Source organism: Schistocerca nitens, chromosome 1 (genome assembly GCF_023898315.1).
Source record: "Schistocerca nitens isolate TAMUIC-IGC-003100 chromosome 1, iqSchNite1.1, whole genome shotgun sequence".
Taxonomy (NCBI): domain Eukaryota; kingdom Metazoa; phylum Arthropoda; class Insecta; order Orthoptera; family Acrididae; genus Schistocerca; species Schistocerca nitens.
Genome location: NC_064614.1, coordinates 898,584,483 through 898,607,170, shown reverse-complemented (window position 1 = coordinate 898,607,170; position 22,688 = coordinate 898,584,483). Strand labels below are relative to the sequence as shown.

At 39.6% G+C, this 22,688-nt stretch overlaps 1 protein-coding gene across 1 annotated transcript in view; it reads right to left on the bottom strand.

The window, feature by feature from the left end:
• LOC126192160 (sphingomyelin phosphodiesterase 4) overlaps positions 1 to 22,688 on the bottom strand; it is a 211,558-nt gene that overhangs the window by 129,477 nt on the left and 59,393 nt on the right. The window contains exons 5-6 of the mRNA XM_049932584.1: positions 18,303 to 18,498; positions 7,696 to 7,808 (exon numbers count right to left, since the gene is read on the bottom strand). Coding sequence (XP_049788541.1) covers positions 7,696 to 7,808; positions 18,303 to 18,498 — 309 coding nt within the window. The remainder of the gene's footprint in view (positions 1 to 7,695; positions 7,809 to 18,302; positions 18,499 to 22,688) is intronic.

Sequence of the window (22,688 nt, the reverse complement as noted above, 5' to 3'; positions counted from 1 at the left end):
CAATGACACTGTGCTCACAACTGTTTATAACGAATGCAATTCGTCATTGTAGAATTATGGTTAAAAGCTCAGAAAGCACCTCTCCAAGCACGAACTGCATCGCAGCATACCTCACAGTCCACCATGGGATGGGACGTGGCGCAGTAAAGATGAAGCATGAGAAATGAAACATTCTGCGGCGATAAGGATAACATTTGTAAGGCATTCGACCTGGGAAATAAAGTCCTTCGAAGATCGCCAGCGAGGAGTAAAGCCTTCGGTCAGTCTTAGAAAGCTGCTGTTTGTGTTTGCATTTATGTGGGATAGGAGTCAGCAAATGAATAGCACATGGTTAATGGTCACTAATACATGTCAGAGAGAATGGACCACTCGAGATGATGGACAAGCTGGGCAATGCAGAATGAGAGGCCCAAATGGGAAAAAGTGTGCGAGGATTCTGAAAGGGACATAGGTGCTCCAGTGTTGAGGCAGATGAGGTGAAATTGAGTAAGGTCAGTCAAGAGGGCACACTCTCTGACAGGTTCTGGGAGAGCCACAAAGGGGATGGTGCACGTTAAAGTCTGCCCTGGAGACACCGAATGATGGAGGGATGTCGACGGTACAATGAGAAAAGATGAAGCAACGAAGGAAAATGTGAACCACAACAGCTTGCAGCTTTGTGTTCAGTGAGATGGTTTGGCTATCGACGTCTTCCCGGATGAGCAGTATGACTTCCCCATGAGATGAAATACTGACCTTGGGCGGGAGGTCAAAGCGGACCAGAAAGAAATGTGAGAGGTCAAAATGGTCACGAGAAAGCAATTTTGTTTCCTGGAGGTAGAGAACAAGTGGATGCTGCAATTCCAAGAGCAGCCATAATTCCTCCTTGTTGAATCTAAGGCCACGAACACTCCACTGGAGGGGAATCATGGCAGGGAAGGGAAGGGAAAGAGGGAAAAAAATTAAGGAGTATCACCTTGACGGTTGCCAAGTGCCAGCTTTCGAAGACACACTGCTATAGGACGCGGAGACTGGAGGATCCCGTTCAATGAGATCTACAGAGGAATCAGCATTCTCCCTTGGTCAGTTTACAGATTCCAGGCCAGAAAAGTGGTTGGCGGTGCGCTCCGGCGACACAGAGGTCGGCCAGGTAAGGGTATCATGTGAGCAACACTGTTGAAGAGGATCTCTGAGTCAACTAAATGGAAGATCATTTGCCTTTGATTTCTTGAAGCCTTTGCAGTTGACAGATGAAGTTTCAGATGTCTGTTACCTGGAAGGGCGAGAAAAGTCTTTGCAGGAGTATTCTTTCCATCCTGTCTGACTTTCTGGTTGTGTAGCAGGTGGTTTCACTGTATGGGGCAAAAATTTGGTGGCTTGTTGCATGGCTGGGGGAGGAGAAGACAGGGATGCTACCATGACACTGGGAAATTTTACAATCGCAGTGCTGAATTTGAACAATCGTGATGCTGAATTTGAGGCTTCAAGTCTGCGTGGCTATGTCCTTTCGAGAGCAAGATGTAGCAAGAATGATACTGTAAATGCCAGATGGTAAAACGCAAGGCTTCCCACTAGCCACCAACTTGCAAGCAACAGAAAAGGCACTTTTTCCTTCATCCAGACCTGGACGGCCTGCTCATTAAGACACACAGGATATTTTCGGGAGGAGGCTGCATGGTCCCCATTGCAATTGATGCAGCGGGGGAAAGAGGCAAGCAATCACCCTCATGAGTGTCCCTACCATAAATAACACATTTGGCTGGGTTTTGACAAGACATTCAAGTGTGGTTATAACGATGACACTGGTAGCAGTGCATCAGGTTCGGAATGTACGGTCGGACTGTGATGACTTCATAGCCTGCTTTGATCTCTGATGGAAGCACTATTTTATCAAACATGAGAAAAAGAGTGTGTGTGGGCACTAAGGATGCGTCAACTTTTTTCATCACCTGATGAACTGCAGCGACGCCCTGATCAGAGAGGTAAGTTTGGATTTATGCCTCTGTCAGACCATCGAGTAGCCAAGTGTAACAACACCACGCAAAGAATTCAGCATTTGATGGGCCTCGACATGAAATGGATCGCCGTGGAGAAGTGAGGCTGCAAGCAATTTTTGTGCTTGAGAATCACAAGTAGTCTACAAAAGTAAAGTGCTATTGCATAAATGAGAGCAAGAATTCAAAGGGCTGATAACTGCATCAACACCCTTCTGAATACTAAACGGATCAAACATAATAAAGGACTGACTGTCTTAAGTACGTGAAACCACGAGAAACCGAGGTGTAGCTGGGAGGGTCTTTGAATCTCATCTACGTCTACATCTACGTGATTACTCTGCAGTGTCTGGCAGAGGGTTCAATGAACCACCTTCAAGCTGTCTGTCCACCATTCCACTCTACAACAGCAAGCGGGAAAAACAAGCACTTAAATGTTTCTGTGTGAGCCCTGATTTCTCTTATTTTATCATGATGATCATTTCTCCCTATATAGGTGGGTACCAAGAGAATGTTTTCACAATCAGAGGATAAAAGTGATGATTGAAATATCATGAGAAGATCCCGCCTCTATGAAAAACGCCTTTGTTTTATGATTGCCACTCCAATTCACGTATCATGTCTGTGGCACTATCTCCCCTATTTCCTGTCGCAAAACTGAGGCAATAATCCACAGACACGCAGTTTGGCTAGAAGATGCTTGTGAGCAACAGTTTCGAAAGCTTTCTGTCGATAGCACTCATTACTTCATGAGTCTAAAGAGTTAGTTACGTTTCACAAGAACGATATTTCCTGATTCCGTGCTGACTATGTGTCAATAAATCATTTTCTTTGAGATAATTCATAATGTTCGACACAGTATATGTTCCAAAACTCTACTAAAAATTGATGTTATTGATAGGGGCCTGTAATTCAGCAAATTACTCCTATTTCCCTTTTTGGGTATCGGTGTGACTTGAGCATTTTTCCAGTCTTTAAGTACAGAACTTTCTGTGAGCGAGCAGTTGTATATAATTGCTATGTATGGAGCTATTGCATCAGCATACTCTGAAAGGAACCTGACTGGTATACAATCTGGACCAGAGGCCTTGTCTTTCTTAAGTGATCTAAGCTGCTTTGCTACATCGAGGATATCTACTTCTATGTTTCTCATCTTGGCAGTTGTTCTTGATTGGAATTCACGAATATTTACTTTGTCTTCTTTGGTGAAGGTGTTTCGGAAAACCATATTTAATAACTCTGCTTTAGTGGCACTGTCATCAGTGACTTCACCATTGTTATCGCACACTGAATGTATTGATTGATTCTTGCCACAGGTGTGCTTTATGTATGACTAGAATCTCTTTGGATTTTCCGTCAGATTCCAAGACAAAGTTTCATTGTGGAAATTATTAAAAGCATCTCGCATTGAGGTATGAGCTATATTTTGACCTTCTACAAAACTTTGCCAATCTTGGGGGTTTTTGCACTCTTTTAAATTTGGCATGCTTTTTTTGTTGCTTCTGCAACAGCAATCTGATCCATTTTGAGTGCCATGGGGGGATCAGTACCATCACTTATTAATTTATGTGGTATATATCTCTCTCAATTGTCGTTGATACTATCTCTTTAAAATCATTCCACATCTTTTCTATGCTTACAAGATCAGATCGGAAAGAGTGGAAACTGTCTCTTACAAAGGCATTAAGAGCATTTTTATCAGCTTTTTTAAATATGTGTACTTTGCATTTCTTTTTGATGGTTGTAGGAGTTACGGTATTCAGCCAAGCAGCAACTACCTTGTGTTCGTTAAACCCTGTATTCATCATGATACTCCCTATTTGTCCAGGATTATTTGTTGCTACGAGGTCAAGTATGCTTTTGCAACCATTTACGCTTCAAGAGGGCACATGAACTAATTGTTCAAAATAATTTTCTGAGAAAGCATTCAGTACAATTTCGGATGACATCTAAAGCCTGCCACTGGCTTTAAACGTATAATTTTTCCAGCATATCGAGGGTAGATAAAGTCACCATCAGCTATAATTGTATGAGTGGGGTACCTATTTGAAATGAGATAAGTTTTCTTTGACCTGTTCAGCAACTACATCTTCTGTGTCCGGGGGTCGGTAAAACGATCCAATTAATAGTTTAGTCTGATTGGCAAGTATAACCTCTACCCATACTATTTCGCAGGAACTATCTACTTCAATTTCACTACAAGGTAAACTGCCTCTGACAGCAGTAACTACTCCACCAACAACTGTATTTAATCTATCCTTTCTGAACACTGGTAGATCGTTCGAAAAAATTTCGGCTGAACTTATTTCCAGCTTTAGCCAGCTTTCCATACATATAGCTACTTGAGTTTCAGTGCTTTCTATTAGAGGTTGGCGCTCTGGTTCTTTCCCAACACAGCTACGACAATTTACAACTACAATACTGATTGTTTCTACAATTACCTTACTGTGTTTTACTTGTCCCCTTTTAGACAGAATCCCTTTCTGTGGTTTCCTGAGACCCTCTAACCTAAAAAACTGCTCAGTCCTTTCCACACAGCCCCCACTACCCACGTAGCTGCTTCCTGTATGTAGTGGACTCCTGACCAATTAAGCGTAATACGAAAACTCATCACTTGGGGCTGCAAGTCATGGAATCTGCAGCCTACACGGTCACAGAACCACCTGAGCCTCTGATTCAGATGCACCATTCCACTCTGCACCAAAGGACCAAAATCGGTTCTGTCGACGATGTTGTAGATGGTGAGCTCCGCCTTAATCTCTCAAGCAAGACTGGCAGTCTTTACCATTTCCGCTAACCAACTGAAATCAGAGAGAATCACCTCCGATCTAAAGCAACACATGTCACTGCAGTTGGCTGCACACTATATTCTTCATGATATCCACCCCTAATGTTGCAGCTCCCTCTGTGAATGCCCAGACCTTGCGGGCCGAGAAGCTTCCTCTGGAACAGTGTGGACGACTGCATTCGGCTCAGACTTCATCAGCCAAAGATAACGCCCAAAACCTGTTTGTCAAATGAACTGGAGAGGCCCTACGATCAGCACTTCGGAAAGTCTTTCGCTGGTAGCCAGACTTTGTAATGATCTTCCACTCAACCAATCTCAGTGCAGGCAGTACCTGGGGGGGGGGGGGGGGGGGGGGAACATCAGTGTACTGATTAGGGGACAAGTGGGACATGCTTGACGTCCCTCACATACCCGCGTCTGATGCTCCACAGTGATGTCCCTTGGCAGCAGCCTCAAACTGTGTGACAGAAGCCAACACAGCCTGGAGCTGTGTGCGAATGGTCAACAACTTAGCTTCCATCTGTACACAGCTATCACAGTTCCTATCCTTTACTGCAATCGCTCCTGTTTGAAGCTCGTAAAAATATGTAATAAACAAATGGTGTACTTGCCTTATCAGGAACTGGCTGTGCTCTCTCACTGACAGTCTAACGACACTTAGCTGTTCTAAGCAAAACGAACAAAAGCCTGTGCAATATGAGGGTCGATAACAATGGTGGTACTCTATGCTACACTATTATTAAAATAAAAGGTTGTGCCTAGTAAGCACTCAAACACACAATAAATTACGAAACTACACTAGTAACTACACAGATAACTGAAAGTAAGTCACTCCTGTTTGAAGCTCGTAAAAATATGTAATAAACTAATGCTGTACTTGCCTTATTAGCAGCAGGAACTTACGGGCTGTCAACCGACATCATTAGCCTCATTCTGTTTACAGTTAGTAGATGTAGACTGAAACTAAGATGATTGACTCATTGCTCCTTCTGATTTTTTTTTTTTTTTTTTTGAGGGGGGGGGGGGGGCTCAGAGGGAGCCCCTCCCCCTGCCTTAGGTAATTGTTCAAACCTCCCAAACTCATAACAGAAGGACCACTTGGCAATTTGGGATGGTAAGAGCTCAGCCAATCAGCCCTCCCTGGGCCTGGCCTGTACCAGAGGGTACATGTGTACCCTATCTGTCGACCCATGGCTGGGAATTACACATTACCCAGACACCTGTTAACACATCTGACACATGCACGAGCACAAAGGATGGAAGAAGAAAAAGAGGAACTTCAAACATTGAATTGGAGGAAGGACAGGAGAAGAGGAACACACACACACACACACACACACACACACACACACAGAGAGAGAGAGAGAGAGAGAGAGAGAGAGAGAGAGAGAAAGTAATGGAGGGTCTGTTTTGATATCAGGCTACTGAAAAATCAGAACATATTCCCAAAAATATCTCAGACATGCGCCCCAAGGGGGAGGAAAAGAATTTCAGGAGGATAGACATGCAGCACAGAACAAAAAAGTGCTGCAAATGCTGGGCCCCCTGGTAGCCAAGCACGAACTCACCACAAAGTGGTTAGCCCCCTGATGGGGCAGGCTATGTTTGGTGGACAAGCATGTATAGTGACATCTCAATTGTCATTAGGAGAACTTTCAGGCACTTGGTGGAGGTATTATCATGCGAATAATGTTTACAAGATATGCAACTGGATCCCTGAAACATCTGTCACCAGCTATCACACATGAATGATACTGGAACCTAGCATACAATCCTGCTTATGATTATTCACACACAGCACCTTGTAGCCAACCTTTACTTTTAGAAACACAATGCACGACCACTTGTTTTCCAAAACTGAGTTATAATAGTTTGAGAAACACTTCATCGACACAAGAGGGTTTGTGAGGACATTCAACCTCCCACAGTAACACCTTACCTAGATCCCAGTAAGCACAGCCAAGATGCTTTCACATAGATCTGTATGCCTTGGGCCCACTTCTGTAAGTTGTGGACATTGGTAGATCAGGATAACTTCCCACAGCTTTCAGACTTTTCTCTCTCTCTTTTCTTCAATGTCTGTGCCACATTTCATCATCAGTTCTTAGAAGATTTCAAACAAAGCATCTCAGTCTCATGATCAGCCAGAGATATATATACTTACTCAGGCAGAGGTTGAGCACCAAGCCTACTGTGTGGTAGGTGTGCCTAAGACTGCCTGTTAATGACTGTATTGGATCAACACTCATCCAATGTTATCAGCACTTGTATGATTACTTTGAGAGTTGTTTTCTTTTATATACTTTTGTACTACCTTCGCAATGAGTGGGGTTAAGTGAAAAGCCCACTTAAAGTGCACAGAATACTCTAACATTGTGTGAAAACGTGGTTGCCCAGAGTGTACGGTTACAGAGGACTTGCGGTGTTGACCAGCTGTCCGTACAGGAGCTCAGGTTCATCAAATCCAGCCAAAAGTGCTCAAGGGTTCTCAATATGCGCATCAGTTGCCATGACCCAGAGGACACGTGTTGCTTATTTAATGCAATGGATGCAGCAAGCATTAAGATAACAAGGAAAGCAACAGCTTTGAGGGAAAGAAGAACTATAATCGCATTGGTTACATTAGGAGAATACTGGAGATAAGCAATGTATGACAGTAAAGTCATGTTGGACATAACGAATTCCAAGAATTCATGTAAAAATAGTTCTGTGATAATGATTTGCCAGAATCACTAATGTTCTATTTAACTCAACAACTATAGCTCTGACGAAGTCCAATATTACCAAGTGGTTACTGTGACCCTTTCAACCACTAACTTTGCATACTATATGAATTCCATATATTCCATAAAAGCTTGGTGACCAACTGTTTCCAAAATGAAGAAAATACATTTATTAATGAATATAAGAGAGACAAAAAATACAACACAGTACCTTTTCAATTCATCCATGGTTGACATGTCAGCAGTAAAGCTATTAGCAAAATAATGGAAGTGTTTTATCATACTCCTAACAACTCTAATGTGATCCAAGGCAAGTCCTCGCTCCTATAACAAATACAAAAAGCTCAAGTCATTTGATACTCAATAAACAAAAACAACACTTTAGATGCAATATCTAAGATGCCACTTTGTGTGGAGACTTAATATTTTACATGACACATGAACTCTAATAATTTCCTTGATATTGTTATTGCAAACACATGGAGCAAAGGACATTCAACATGTATTTAAGCACTGTCACAGGTCATTTACGCAATAATTTAACAGCTAAAGGTATAGTTTGAAGAGAGCTTCACCAAAGCTGGAGTTTTATTAAGCTAACGTATCTTGCCACGAAATATGAGCCTCAAAATAAGATGAAGCAGAACATAAAAAGGTTAGAAACATACATTCATTCATTCATTCATTCGTGCATTATTCTTTGGTTCATGACACTAACTGTTGAAGGACTGCTGTATCACATGCACCCAACATATAAACAACAAACTAGTTATACCCACCTAGTATTTTATGCCCCCAACCATCACTAGCTAAACTGTTGTCCCTGTAAAATATATCAGTGTTTAAAGGATCCAGAAAGTAGCACACAGGGATACCACCTTCTGCATTTATAACCCCCCATCCCACCACCACCACCACGACCACCACTGCCACCACCATCATCCTGGTCCCCAACTAAACCAGGAATTTCAAACCTCAGTGAGCACACAAATTTGAAATAGCCATTAATTTGTCATGATGGAAATGCAAAAAACAAATAAGGGGGACAGACATGAAAATTAGTATGCTTGCACCTTACGTCAGTAGTAGTGTTGATTAATACCAGGAGCACCTTCTGGGATTCTGGAAACATTGCCTGTAGCCAAAACAATGACATCTTCATCTGATGGGTAATGGTAGTTTTGAACAGTTACTTTTTCTGACAAGCCTTTGACTGATAGCATCATCATATTCTTATGATGATTTTCTGAATTTTATGCCACCTTTCCCAGCACAAATCTCCTATTCATAGATGCCCTCCTGTAGACTTCAGAATACATCAACCCTATCAATAAATAACAAAATCTGGTTTTTGAAGCAACCATGACTTTCTAGTAAACTGCTCTAACATAGGGGCAGTTACAAATTTCAACAGAATTTCATTGCTAAAGAAGACCATGTAGTTCATTTCACTGCTGAGGTATGCCGCAGTTATGTGTAAGTCTACAAGTACGATAGTATTGGGTTCTGTAGTTGAGGACTACTAATTATGTGGATTAATAGGTTTCCGTTGTTTGATGTAGAAAAGGGATATGGGAGGGGGATGTCACTGATACAGAAGCTAATTCATGGACATGACTGCACATTCATCTATGTCTACATCTACATCTACATGGACATGCTAATCACACTTAAGTGTCAGCAGAGGTCTCATTTCGATGACACTCTATTATTCCACTCTCGAACAGCAAGCACGGATAACGAACCCCTATATCTTTCTGTGTGAGCTCTGATTTCCCTTATTTTATTATTACAGTCATCATTTCTCCGGATGTAGGTTGGCATCAACAAAATATTTTCACAATCAGAGGAGAAATTGGTGATTGAAATTTTGTGAGAAAATCTCGCCGCAACGAGAAATGCCTTTGTTTTAATGATGTTCACCCCAAATCCTGTATCACATCCGTGACTCTCTCCCATACTCCTCAGTAATACAAAATGTATTGGCCTTTTTGAACTCTGTTGATGTACTCTGTTAACCCTATCTGGAAAGGATCCCACACCATGCAACAATAGTCCAAAAGACGACAGACAAGCATAGAGTAGGCAGTCCTTTAGTAGATCTGTGTCTTCTAAGGTTTCTCTCAAGAAAACACATTCTTTGACTCATCTTCCGCACTTTTTCTGTGTTCTTTCCAATTTACGTTGTTCGTAATTATAATTCATAGGTATTTAGTTGAATTTATGACCTTCACATTTGATTCGTTTATCGTGTAACAGAAATTTAAGATTCCTTGTAGCACTCATGTGGACGACCTCACACTTTTCGTTATTTGAGGTCAATTGCCAATTTTTGCTCCATACAGATATCTTTTATGGATCATTTTGTAATTTGTTTTGATCTTTTGATGACTTAACTAGATGATAAATGACAGCATCATATGCAAACAACATAAGACTGCTGCTCAGATTGTCTCCTACATCATTTATATAGATAAGGAACAGCAGAGGGCCTATAACGCTACCTTGGGGAAGACCAGAACTCATTTCTGTTTCACTCAATGACTTTCTGTCAATAGCTACGAACTGTGACCTCTCAGACAGAAAATAATGAATCCAGTCCATAACTGAGACAATATTCCATAAGCACGCAATTTGAATACAAGCAGCTTGTGTGGTATGGTGTCTAAAGCCTTCTGTAAATCTAGAAATATGGAATCAATTTGAAATCCATTACTGATAGCACTCAACATTATGTGTGAGTAAAGAGCTAGCTGTGTTTCGCAAGAATGGTGTTTTCTAAATCTGTGTCGACTGTCAATTGGACCCATCTCTTTGAGGTAATTCGTAATGTTCGAAGATAATGTATGTTCCAAAATCCTGCTGCATATCAACATCAATGAAATGGGCCTGTTATTTAGCGGATTACTCCCACTGCCTTTCCTTAATTTTGGTGTGAGCTGTACAACTTTCTAGCCTTTGGAAAGCATACTCTGAAAGGAACCTAATTGGTATACAGTTTGGACTGGAAGACTTGTTTTTATTAAATGATTTAAGTCGCATCACTACTCTAAGGATATCTACTTCTAAGTTACTCATGTTGGCAGATGTTGTCGATTCGAATTCAGGAACATTTACTTCATCTTCTTTGATGAAGGAATTTCAGAAGGCTGTGTTCAGTACCTCTGCTTTAGAGCATTCTCATCAATAGTATTTCCCTTGCTAATGTCAGAGAAGGAATTAATTGTGTTCTGCCACAAGCATACTTTGCATACAACCAGAATCTCTCTGAATTTTGTACCAGGTTTTGAGACAAGGTTTCGCTGTGGAAACTATTATAAGCATCTCACATTGAAGTTCACACTAAATTTTGAGCTTCTGTAAAAGATGGCCAATCTTGGGAATTCTTCGTTTGTTTAAATTTGGCATGCTTTTTTCATTGTTTCTGCAAGCGTTCTGGCCTGTTGAGTGTACCATGGGGAATCAGCTCCATTGTTTGTTAATTTATTTGGTATGTATTTCTCAGTTGCTGTTGATACTATTTTTATGGATTCAAGCCACATCTGGTCAATACTTACATTGCTATTTGGAAGGTGTGGAGACTGTCTCTCACAGGAAAGCATGAAGCAAATTTTTATGTGCTTTTTCGTTTATTTTTGGAGAATTTGACAGTTGTATTCAGTCCGCTATGACAACTCTGTGTTCATTAATCCCTGCCCATTTTGATTCTCAGTATTAGCTCAGGATTATTTGTTGCTGAGACGTCAAATGTGTTTTCACAACCATTTACCATTCACGTGGGCTCATGAAATAACTGCTCGAAATAATTTTCAGAGAATGCTTTTACTACAATTTCAGATGATATTTTATGTGTACCTCCGGATTTAAACACATAGTTTTGCCAACATATCAAGAGTAAATTAAAGTCACCACCACCTATAATTTTACAAGTCAGATAAATGCTTGAAATTAGACTCAATTTTTGTTTGAAGCTTCCAGCAATTGTATCATCTGAGTTCGGAGATCAGTAAAAGGACCCAATTATTATTTTATTCTGGTTGCAAAGAATGACCTCTACCCACACTAATTCACAGGCATTATCTACTTCAATTTCGCTACAAGATGAACTACTTCTAAAAGTAATAAACACGTGACCGCCAACTGCATCTAGCCTATCCTTTCTAACTATCAGCTCCTTCACAAAAATTTTTGCTTAACTTATCTCTGGCTTTAGCCAGCATTCAGTGTCTATAACGATTTGAGCATCAGCGCTTTCTATTAGCGATCTGAGTGCTGATACTTTCCCAACATAGCTATGGCAATTTACAACCGTCATACCAGTGGTTAGTCCTAGATCTATCTTCTTCCTGTGTTCAACCTACACCCTTTTTGTATTTCTCTGAGATACACTAACCTAAAGACCACCCAGCCCACACCACACAGTCTCTGCTATCCATGTAGCCGCCTCCTGCGTCCAACTGACTCCCAACATATTGGCGGAACCAGAAACAACAACGACCTATAGTGAAAGTCGAGGAATGTGCAGCCCATGCAGTCATGTAACCATCTGAGCCTCTGCTACAGATTCTCCACTCAGTTCTATACCAGAGATTTCCAAACGGTCCTGTCAACTATGCTGTAAATCGTGAGCTCTGCTTTCATCTTGCAAGCAAGGCTGGCAGCCTTTACCACTTCTGGCAGCTGCTCCAAACCAGAGAGAATCTCTTCCAATCCAAAGCAACACACTTCATTGGTGTACCACCATAACACACTTCATTGGTACCACCATGAGCCACCACATGCAGTTGGCTGCACCCTGTGCTCTTCATGGCATCCAGAAGAATTCGTTCCACGTCCGTAATGACTCTGGTAGCACACGAAGTGGACACTGGCATTCTTCTCCTCCTTAGCAGCCATAACCCAAAAGAGGGCCATAATGCACCTAACACTGGTGCTCCCAGCTACCAATAAACCCATCCCCTGCAATTGCCTGGATCTTGCAGGCTGAGAGGTTTCCTCTGAAACAGGACAAGTGACTGCATCTGGATGGGAACAGTGTCAACCATAGACAGCACCGTCGGACTAACCGGGGAGGCCTTACACATTTGGGTGCCTGGGAAGTCTTTCGCCATTTGTCATGCTGTGAGGTGACCTCTCATTCAACCACAGGTGAGGGATCATCTTCAATGCAAGCAGTAACTGGGCGGGGCACCGGTGGACCAACCTGTGGACTCATGGGTGGTGCTGTACATCCATTGGATCCCCATGACCAGCTCACAACAGTGATTCCCATCCATTACAGCCTAAAGCTGCATAACCGAAGCCAGCACAGCCTGAAGCTGAGAGGAAAGTGTCACCAACTTGGCTACCATCCACACACAGCAATTACAGCCCCTATCCCTACCAAAGACCATGGAAAACTACACAGATAAATAAAGGACTATCAATACACGCTGCAGAATTCTGTAGGCACTGACAAAAAATGAAAGGACTGTGCCTAATAAATTGGATCAATATGCAGAGATTCAAAACCTGAACTACAAAAGCTCACAGGAGAGACTAAATAATTTACTCCTGGTTAGGAAATTGTAAAATGTCACAAAATCAGTTACTTCCCTACTGATGCTATGTCTTCGCCAGCAGCTGCTGACTGACTGATTCATAAAACAGAAAAAAACTATTAACAACCAAATGTTTTTTTTGTTAATAATTTTCATCAAAGAAATAATTTCAGTCCCATTTCCTTGTATAATGCAAAACGGCACAATTCCACAATCTGGCCCTAGGCATACTAATTGGGCCCAACTCATCACCATGACACCCTCTGTCAGTGTTGTCGTCAGATGCAGTGCGAAGGGACATGTGGTCAGCACACTGCCCTCCAGTCATTGCCAGGTTTCTTGATCTTGGAACCACTATGAAACAATGAAGCAGCTCCTCTGTTGGCCTCACAATGCTGAGTGCATGCTTTAATACTCCTCGCATGAAGGAAAAATCGCTGGCAGTACCGGAATCAAATCTGGGTCTGCCACATGGCAATCAACTACCGAAACAGGTATTCTTAGCTATAACAATCTTAAAAACATTATTTTTTGTGCGCTTCAAATATGTTTGTAAAAGGATTCTCAAAGTTTCAATATTTAGCTTCATTTTCATATTTCAGTGCATAATTACATTTTGTTGAAAATAAGCCTGTCTGTGCTTTATCATAATATCAGGCATTTGAAAAATGTTTGTTTCTGTTGTTCTAAATTGTGTTTTGACAATTTTGTTAAATTGTGAAAACAATGGGTAGGGATCTACTGTGCTGGAGATCTGCTTCAGTAAGTGCGAGAATCATAGCAGTGGAACTTCCATCAATTATAAATATTATGGAGGCAGGGCACAGGTCTCAACTTTAACTAGGTTTGAATTTTAAAAGTATTTTCAGGAAAGACTGGGTTGTGCTGCTGGATGTGACAAACTCTTAGAATGTCTGCAGATGATGGGTTTTGGGAAGACGAGGATGATCTTTTACCATTTGGGGTCAGAATTTTTCCTGGCAAGATCTTATGTTCCATCTGTCATTTACAGATTGAAATGGATGGCTAAGTAGCAGCTTTCAACTGATCCGTGAATTAGACGATATCTTTTATTGGGTGGGGACTGACGATTACCGTATTCTGTAGACTATAAGACGCACTTTAATTTTTGAACATTATATATAAAAAAATTTTTTTACAATTTTTGTCATTAGGTTGCAAAGCCAGACTTTAAAAAATTCTTAGTTTATATAATCGAACAGACCTTTAAAATCCCTGAAAAACATCACCTGAACTTCCTTATTATTATTATTCCTCTTCATATCTAAGATGGTGTTCACTGATCGAGAGTGTTATTTTTGCTGCACTTCTTGAAGGATTTAACAATAACATCTTCTCTTGCTCTAGACCATGACTGTTTTATCCACTGACACACTTGTTTGAGTGTAGGTCATGTTAAGGCTTCCTTCTACATGAATTCATGTTGGGTTTGATCTATCATCCATTTGTTCCATTCCTCTCTCATATATACTTTAAATGTTCTATTTATCAAGACATAAAGAGGCTGCAATTACGACGTAAGTCTGCATGGAATAACAGCAAGCTCTGTATTCCTCTTTCACAGAATTTTTCAAATGAGTATTAAACTGATATAGCACCAGAAGAAAACTCTTCTTCAATACACTGCCTTTCCTTCTCTCTCATGCTCTATTAATCCACAATTTCATACCAGCCTTGTCCACCCAACCCTTTTCATGTAGGCGAACACCACCTGACAGTATTTCAGAAGGTTTTGGCATTGTTTAGCACATGAAAAGGATCATTGGATTAAGATTAGTACCATCATCACAACATGAAAGGACAACAATATAGAACATTTTTTCATGTCCAACTTTTTTTATAGTTACAGTTTCAGCACTTTCATGGCAACAGCTCTGTTATCTCGGCACATCAGATGTCAAAGGAGTTTCATCCACATTCGCTATTTGGCTTAGTTACACACTGGCTTGCTTTCAATGTTGAATAACAAAGTGATGGAAAAGTAATATTTTCTCTTCATACTCTTGTGGCATTTTCTGCAATATTTTAGTTTCGGTTCGCTTGCAAAGTCCATGATGCTTCACAAACATGTAGCGCAGGCCAACTCCACCCTTAAAGTTTGTTCAGTTCGACTGTAGCGCTAGCTTACAATTGTGCATTTGAATCATTTTTGTATTAATTCCAATGCCATTTTGACGGTGTCCTTGAATTGGCCATTTTGCCTTCTGGAGTTGGCCATTTTGCATTCAGTCCTCTATTTGCACATTTAGTCTTCCTCATTTTTTCTGTTCTTCCTTACTAGCCTGCAACTGTGAAGGATTTATCTGTTGGTGGGGGCCCAAATGCTGCTCAGCTGCTCTGTTTTCATGTTTTTCCGCTTATGCTATTACTTTCAATTTATAGCCCATATCAAATAAAAACCTTTTACTTTTTTCCATTACAAAACTACCTACTAACAAAAGTATCCACTGTTACTGATAACAAAAATCACTTTCAATTCATGTTCCCTGGCACTGTAGACAGCAATGACATATCACGAGCTACGCAGTGTTCTAAGTTTGTGATGACGGAGCAGGAGGGAGACAGTGTTAGCAAGCTTGTGAATCCCCACAACTCATGTTCATTGCCTTGGTGCACTACTGCTGCCAGTTGAATCCAGTGCTGCCAGATAGAGAAAGGCTTCCTGTAGCATCAACTATATGGCCACTTTTAAGATTGTTTGGAATTTTAAATCAAGCACTGGATGCTGTTATTAATTAATTCCAGGTGGGCAATTCTTTTAAGAAAAAAGTGCATCTTAAAGTCAGTAAAATATGGTAGTCCTTTTAGAAGAACAGTTGTTCCAGAGCACAGAGAGATTTGGATCTGAGACACTTGGTGATTTAGTAGAGACTACAGTTTTCATAGGGTCTGAATGGGAGATCTGCTAGGGCAAAACTTCTACCACTGCCCAAACCATACAAAGACAACCAATGCCAGTGTCCCCATTGTATAATGTTCCAAATTACCTCAGCCCTTACAATAGTGTACAAATGTTTGAGAGACTAGATATCGAAAGTCCTGTGACTAATTTTCCCAAATTCAGCAACTGATATCCAAAGATAATATGTTTCATCTCTCTTCTAAGAGAAATGTCATCACTGTTGCCAAAGAATGTTATGTTCTTGTTCATGCATTCTGTATTGGGTTTGTTATACACTAACACAGGCCAACGGTGGAAAAACTTTTTTGCTGAAAATACCTTATTGTTATGTTTTTTAGGGTGGGAAATCCAAATATGATACTTAAAAAACTGTATCACCCACCATTTCTTCACGTTTTACAGTTAAATTTATTAAATTAATCAATTTTTAAAAGAATTTAGCAGATTTTATACAGCTAAAATAATTTAAAAAGTAGGTGTAATTAATGCAGATGACATTGGTAGCACTGCTGAAAAACATTTGCTGGCAAAGAAAGGTTAATTCTATTTTTATGTTAACAAATGGTGTTTTGTTTACTGTCAACCTAACCTCACTTTTCCGTTTCCTGTACATGTGCTCAGTACAATGTCTAATCATGGTTGTAAAAACTACTGACAGTTTTTGTTATATTTGTGGTGAATTTGTGATTTAAAAACAACAAAGAAACATTACAGACTTTGTGAAAAGGTTTATCTATCATACTTTGTATCTAAATTTGGTGATCAAGATAAATCTTGGGTGCCACATAAGGTATGTTATGTGTATGTTGAATATCTGAGAAAATGGTCCAAAAAGAAGAAAAAAGCCTTTAGATTTGTTCCTATGATATGGAGGAAGCCAAGAAATCAATCAGATGATTTCTAGTTTTGCAGTGTTGATATTACTGGTAATAATTCGAAAAACAAGAAGGTAATAAGCTACCCTAACCTTCCATCCGCCATCCAACCAGTAGAGTATGGTGTAGATTTGCCAGTTTCTGAACCACCAGATGATTTAAATTCTATTCCAACAGAAGTATTTTCTGATGTACAATCTGATTTAGATGAACCAGATGATGAATTCCACTGTAATACAGAAAGTCTAGAGCCCAAATTGTTTACTCGGACCGAGCTTAACGATTTGGTTAGGGATCTGGGCGTAATGAAAGAAAAAGCTGAATTGTTTGGCTCTAGATCAAAAGAAAAGAACTTATTGGCAGTTGGACCAGCAGATAAATGTATAGAAAGAGAGAGAGAGAGCAGCAAATTTTCCAAGGTTTTTCAAGAAGACGGTGATTTAGTGAACTGCTCAGACATTCCTTGTTTGATGAATGATTTTGGTGTTGAATACAAAGAGGAAGACTGGAGGCTGTTTATTGATTTACCCAAAACTAGTTTAAAGGCTGTTTTATTACACAATGGTAACATGTATGCATATATAACTGTTGGTCATTCTGTACATATGAAAGAAAGCTATGAAAACCTAGAAATAGTGCTACATAAAATAGGCTATTCAGCTCATGGTTGGATGATATGTGGCGATCTAAAAGTAACATGTATGCTCCTTGGTCAGCAAGGTGGCTTTACCAAATTTCCGTGTTTCTTGTGTTAATGGGACAATAGGGCTAGGGATCAACACTGGTGCAGAAAGAAGCATGGATATCATTCAAGCAAGTTGTTACAAAGTTCTTAGGACATTAAAAAAAACCCAGAATATGTTTCTATTATAGTACAATATTAAAGAAGTTTAAAACTTTAGGATGTTTAATGAGACTGAAAGTTCATTTTTTGAACAGTGATAGTGAGGAGCAAGGAGAGAATTTTCACCAGGACATTAAAGTGATGGAAAAACGCCACCAAGGCCGCTGGAATACCAACATGATGGGGGCTACTGTTGGTCACTTCAACGAGAAGTTCAGCAAGCGATTCATCGTAGAAAAAGCTACACAAGAAGCTTCAAAGAAAAAAGAGAAAGAAAATACAAACTGATTCCAGCTGACAAGTGAAACCTCTATTAACACATATCGTTGTTTTAAGTAGCTTACTGTAAACACAAACCATGCTTATGTGGTAACAAAGCATTTCATTAATTTCCCCATTTACCATACAGCAGAGGATTTTTATATTATATAATAAAAAGCATATTGCTTGAGAACTATTGGTGATACAAAAAAACTAAGGCTAGATTTGGATTCAGCTCATAAAAATCTACAAAGATCAGCTATCACAGTAAAAAAGTCCTTTTTTTTTAAAAAAAAATTGCTGGCCTGTGTATTTTAACAAAAATTAATATTGTATCAGAAAACATGCATATCTCAATCTAAATGTTTTTCTTACCCTAACGGGACTCATTTGCAGTGAGTCTGTCTGTCCAACAGAAAGCCAAATATCAACAAAGATTTGGACTACTGTCTCACTTCTCCATATATCAACAGGGTCATTTTGCTGAATGACGCTTGATGTATGTAATGATGTTGGCGTGTTTGTCTGATTCAGCACAGACTGACGAAATATGGTTGGAACATCGGCTAGTCTGCAACAGAAAATCAGTTTGCAACTATTCATATTAGAATGTCTTAAGAGTTTCCACACTATGCTGACATGTTTCATTAAGTTCAAGGTGCTTTCAGCTAGACTGCTTTTAGATTGTATAATTTACTACAGTAACTACAAACTTTCTTTTAAACTTTATTCATTACAAATAACTTTTTATAAGAATTTTATTCATGACTAACAACTTTTTATAAGTTTTGCTGATATGCATAATGCAGGTCGTGTATTTCGAGTCAAAGAAAACAAACTTAAAATTAGAAAATGTAAGAAGTTGACTTGTTAACACTACCCACTAGCTATAATCATATTTTATTTCATCAGTCAATAACATGAAACATGCATTGTTGAAACTTGGCATCAGAGCAGCATTGTCAGTTTTCCCAAGAAAGCTGGTAAACAAAACCTTGGATACCACTTGCTCTCCACTAAAATCTTCAATACAAGTCTGGTTTGTCTGCCAGTGGTTTCATCTAGAACAAAATATACTGGATTGTTGACTACTACTCATCTGATTTGTGACTTTCTCCATATAGTGGCTGAACTTTCTTGAAGTATTCTCAGTGGAAACAGACTTAAAGCATACTTCTTCAGATAGCATTTCAGAATGGGATGGCTGAACATGGAAAGGGGAGTACTGCATTCTAGAAAGTAGCCAATGGATCATAAAAAATTCATTTCTACTTTTTGAACTTTAAGAAGCCAGTGTCTCACTAACAAATTGCTGTCTCATTGTGCAGTTCCTTATTCTAGGTGTGTTTTGCATTTTTCACACTCTGCTGAACATAATTTTTTTGGTGCATTTAATCAACTGTGAGTGAGACACTGCAATTGCTATACATCCCTCACCCTGAATACAGTCATTACTAAACTGTCTAACAATAACACACATTCTCATATGTAAATGCACCTTGCACAATGATCAGTGTAACAACCACTGCTTGAACTGACATATCAAAGTAATATGCTTGCTTGCAACTTTTTAAATTTACTCCTGTAAAGATTAGAGATGGACATACTTAGTTTGATTGGATGTTTGTTGTTATTGCTTAGCCCACATTTTTTTTACTGTATTATCGATTATTTTTCTCTTGCATGAATCTCCCCCCTTTCCACCAAATGGTGCTATGACGACAGTGTCTTGCGTTCTTAAAATATTTCTGCAGTAAGTATTATGGTGCCTTTTTTTAGTTCTGTTGGTTCAGCGGTTGATGTGTTAACCCTAGGACTCACTGTGGGGTCATAAGTGACCCCAATCATCTTTACTATGGATAAAATAACATTTCTATTTCTTGTAAAAATCCAGAATTTTATGACTTTTACCACACAGTATTGTAGTTCTCTCACAAAAATTTTTAGAGCGCTTGACACAACATTTAAATCAATAATTAACAAAAACTACTGTTGGGGTCAATTATGACCCCAGATAGATTATATGTAACATTCATAGAATGTATAGATTATCAACTATCAATCTCTTTCTTAGGTATTTTGAGTTGGTAACACTGAATTCAGGTGTTATTCAGGTGTTACTCAGAACTAACCTCAAACTGGAAGTTCGTTTGTACGTTTGTTGTTGCAGTGTAATTTCAGGAATACGTTTTGCTCCTGGCTATAGTGTAGAACAAGCTATGGAAGACTTATTTCGTAGCAGTAGTGATTCAGAAGGTAGTGACGCCAAAGATGATGGAACAGAGACACAGGTAGACCAAAGTGATGAAATTTGTTTACATGAATTAGAAGAAAATGATATTCTTGCTGAAAATGATGACAGTGGAGAAGATGAAAGTGCAGTACTGGTAAGCAGGGGTCGGGATATTGCATGGAGTTCAAAAGAACCATCAATTCGTAGATTACCAATCCGCAACATACAACGATTTTCAGCAGGTATTCCTAGTACAGTTAGTGTTAGCTCAGCTGTTGACTGTTTCAGGCAGTTTATTACTAACGAATTGCTGGATATAATAGTTCAGTTCACAAATCAACGAGGAAATGAATTGAAAGTGTCTGGAAAATTAGTTGACTGGCGTGATACAGACAGATGCGAGCTTCTTTGATTTTTAGGCTTGCTGATTCTGTATGGCATACAGAAGAGCCGGGGGAAACCTATTGGCGAATTTTGGGGCTCTGAATATGGCACTCCTCTATTCCGTGCTCCTATGTCGAGGAGGCGATATCAGGACATTCTGCGTTCACTTCGTTTTGACGACTGCATCACAAGACTTGAAAGGAAAGAGAGGACTGGAAATAAGGCTGAAGCTGTACAGGAAATATTTGATTTGTTTGCCGTGCAATGTCAAACATCATTTATACCTTCCAGCAACATTACTGTTGATGAACATCTTTGCGTGTACAGAGGTCGGTGCAGTTTCAAGGTCTACATTCCTTCAAAGCCAGGAAAGTGTGGTATCAAGATATGGTGCGCAGTAGACTGTGAACATGGTTATCTGACAAATCTTCAAATGTACACTGGAAGGAGTGGTGATGTCAGAGAAGTGAATCAAGGCAAGAGAGTGGTCTTAGATTTAGTGCGTCATCTGGCTGGCAGTGGTAGGAATATTACCACTGACAATTTTTTCATGAGCTATGACCTTGGCCAAGAATTGTTGAAAATGAAGTTGACACTTGTAAGTACTCTACGTTCTACAAGAAAAGAAGTCCCAAAAGAGTTTTTGCCTTCGAAAACTAGGGAAGAATGCACTACCAGATTTGCATACAGTGGTAAAACCCTATTAGTTTCGTATGTTCCAAAAAGAAATAAGGCTGTGCTACTCCTGTCAACACAACATCAATCATTTGAAGTGCCCAAAGAAAACAACTTGAAACGAAAACCAGAAGTAGTGTTGTATTACAACTCAACAAAATCAGGTGTTGATATGCTAGATCAAATGAGCTCTTACTATTCTGTGAAAAAGGGTACAAAACGTTGGCCATTAGCAGTATTTTATGATCTTGTCGATCTAGCTGCACTCCATGCCTACAGACTCTTCTGTGTTGCTGTTGAAAAAACAGAGAGACGTCTTTTTCTAATGAAGTTGGCCAAAGAAATGGCAAAGCCCCAAGTGGAACGTAGTTTGAGTTTACCACAAGCAAGGAACAAGGATATTATCAGCAGTATCAAATGGTGTGGATTTGATGATCTGTTAGACAATGGACATCCAGACGTAATACCTGACAATCAGAAGACAAAGCGAGGCAGATGCTCCATTTGCCCCCGATCAAAGGACACAAAATACAGTTCAACATGCAAAAAGTGTAACAAATTTGTTTGCAAGGAACATTCTGAAATAGTTACTACTTGCAAAGTATGTGCAGATGGCTATGGTACGGATTCCGGTTAGAATTATGTTTCCTGTTGAGTTGTTCATCACATTTTCTGTAAATTTGAAGCCATTGTGAAACATTTATGAGTGAAACAAATTATGACTTAGAGTAATATTGTAACTTCTGATATGTAATTAATCTGCCATATGTAATTTAATTCTACTATGTACATACCTGTTAAAAAAGCTGTGAAATGTGTCTAAATAATAAATAAAATGTAAACAAACATTATTAAACGACAGTACGTTGTTCTCTGAATGATTAGTACACACAGTCAATTATATATTGATTGGGGTCATGTATGACCCCAGATGGAGTACTAGGGAAATTTTAGCAGAGTGAGTCCTAGGGTTAAACAAAGTTTTTCCAAGATAAACAAATTGCTAGAAAGATAAGAATGTTCCCTTTCATTAGATTATATGCGAGTTTGACGAGGAGGCAGCCAACCAGGAGACAGCAGATGAGCTGTTAGGCGTATAAATGCCAAATGGGATATCCAATAAGGCTGAAAGTCCCAGATACAAACGTACGAGCATTTAATATGAAGAACCTAAACAGTAGATCTAATCTCAACAGCATGATTTAAAGTGATTGGAAGCATAGTGTCACGTAACAGTCATATGGTGCCATGTCTTGGTAGAAGTCTTTCAAATTAATGTCACTTTGGCTACTTCTGTGTCCCTGAGGCAATGGCACTAGTTTTTCCAGGCGGTCACCCATTCAAGTATAAACTAGGCCCACCATTGCTTATAATCGATAATTGGGTGACAACCAGTGGCAATATTGAGGCATTATATATAAATTGAATGGAGGGAGGAAAGGAAAGGGAGGGGAGGGGATCACTGCTGT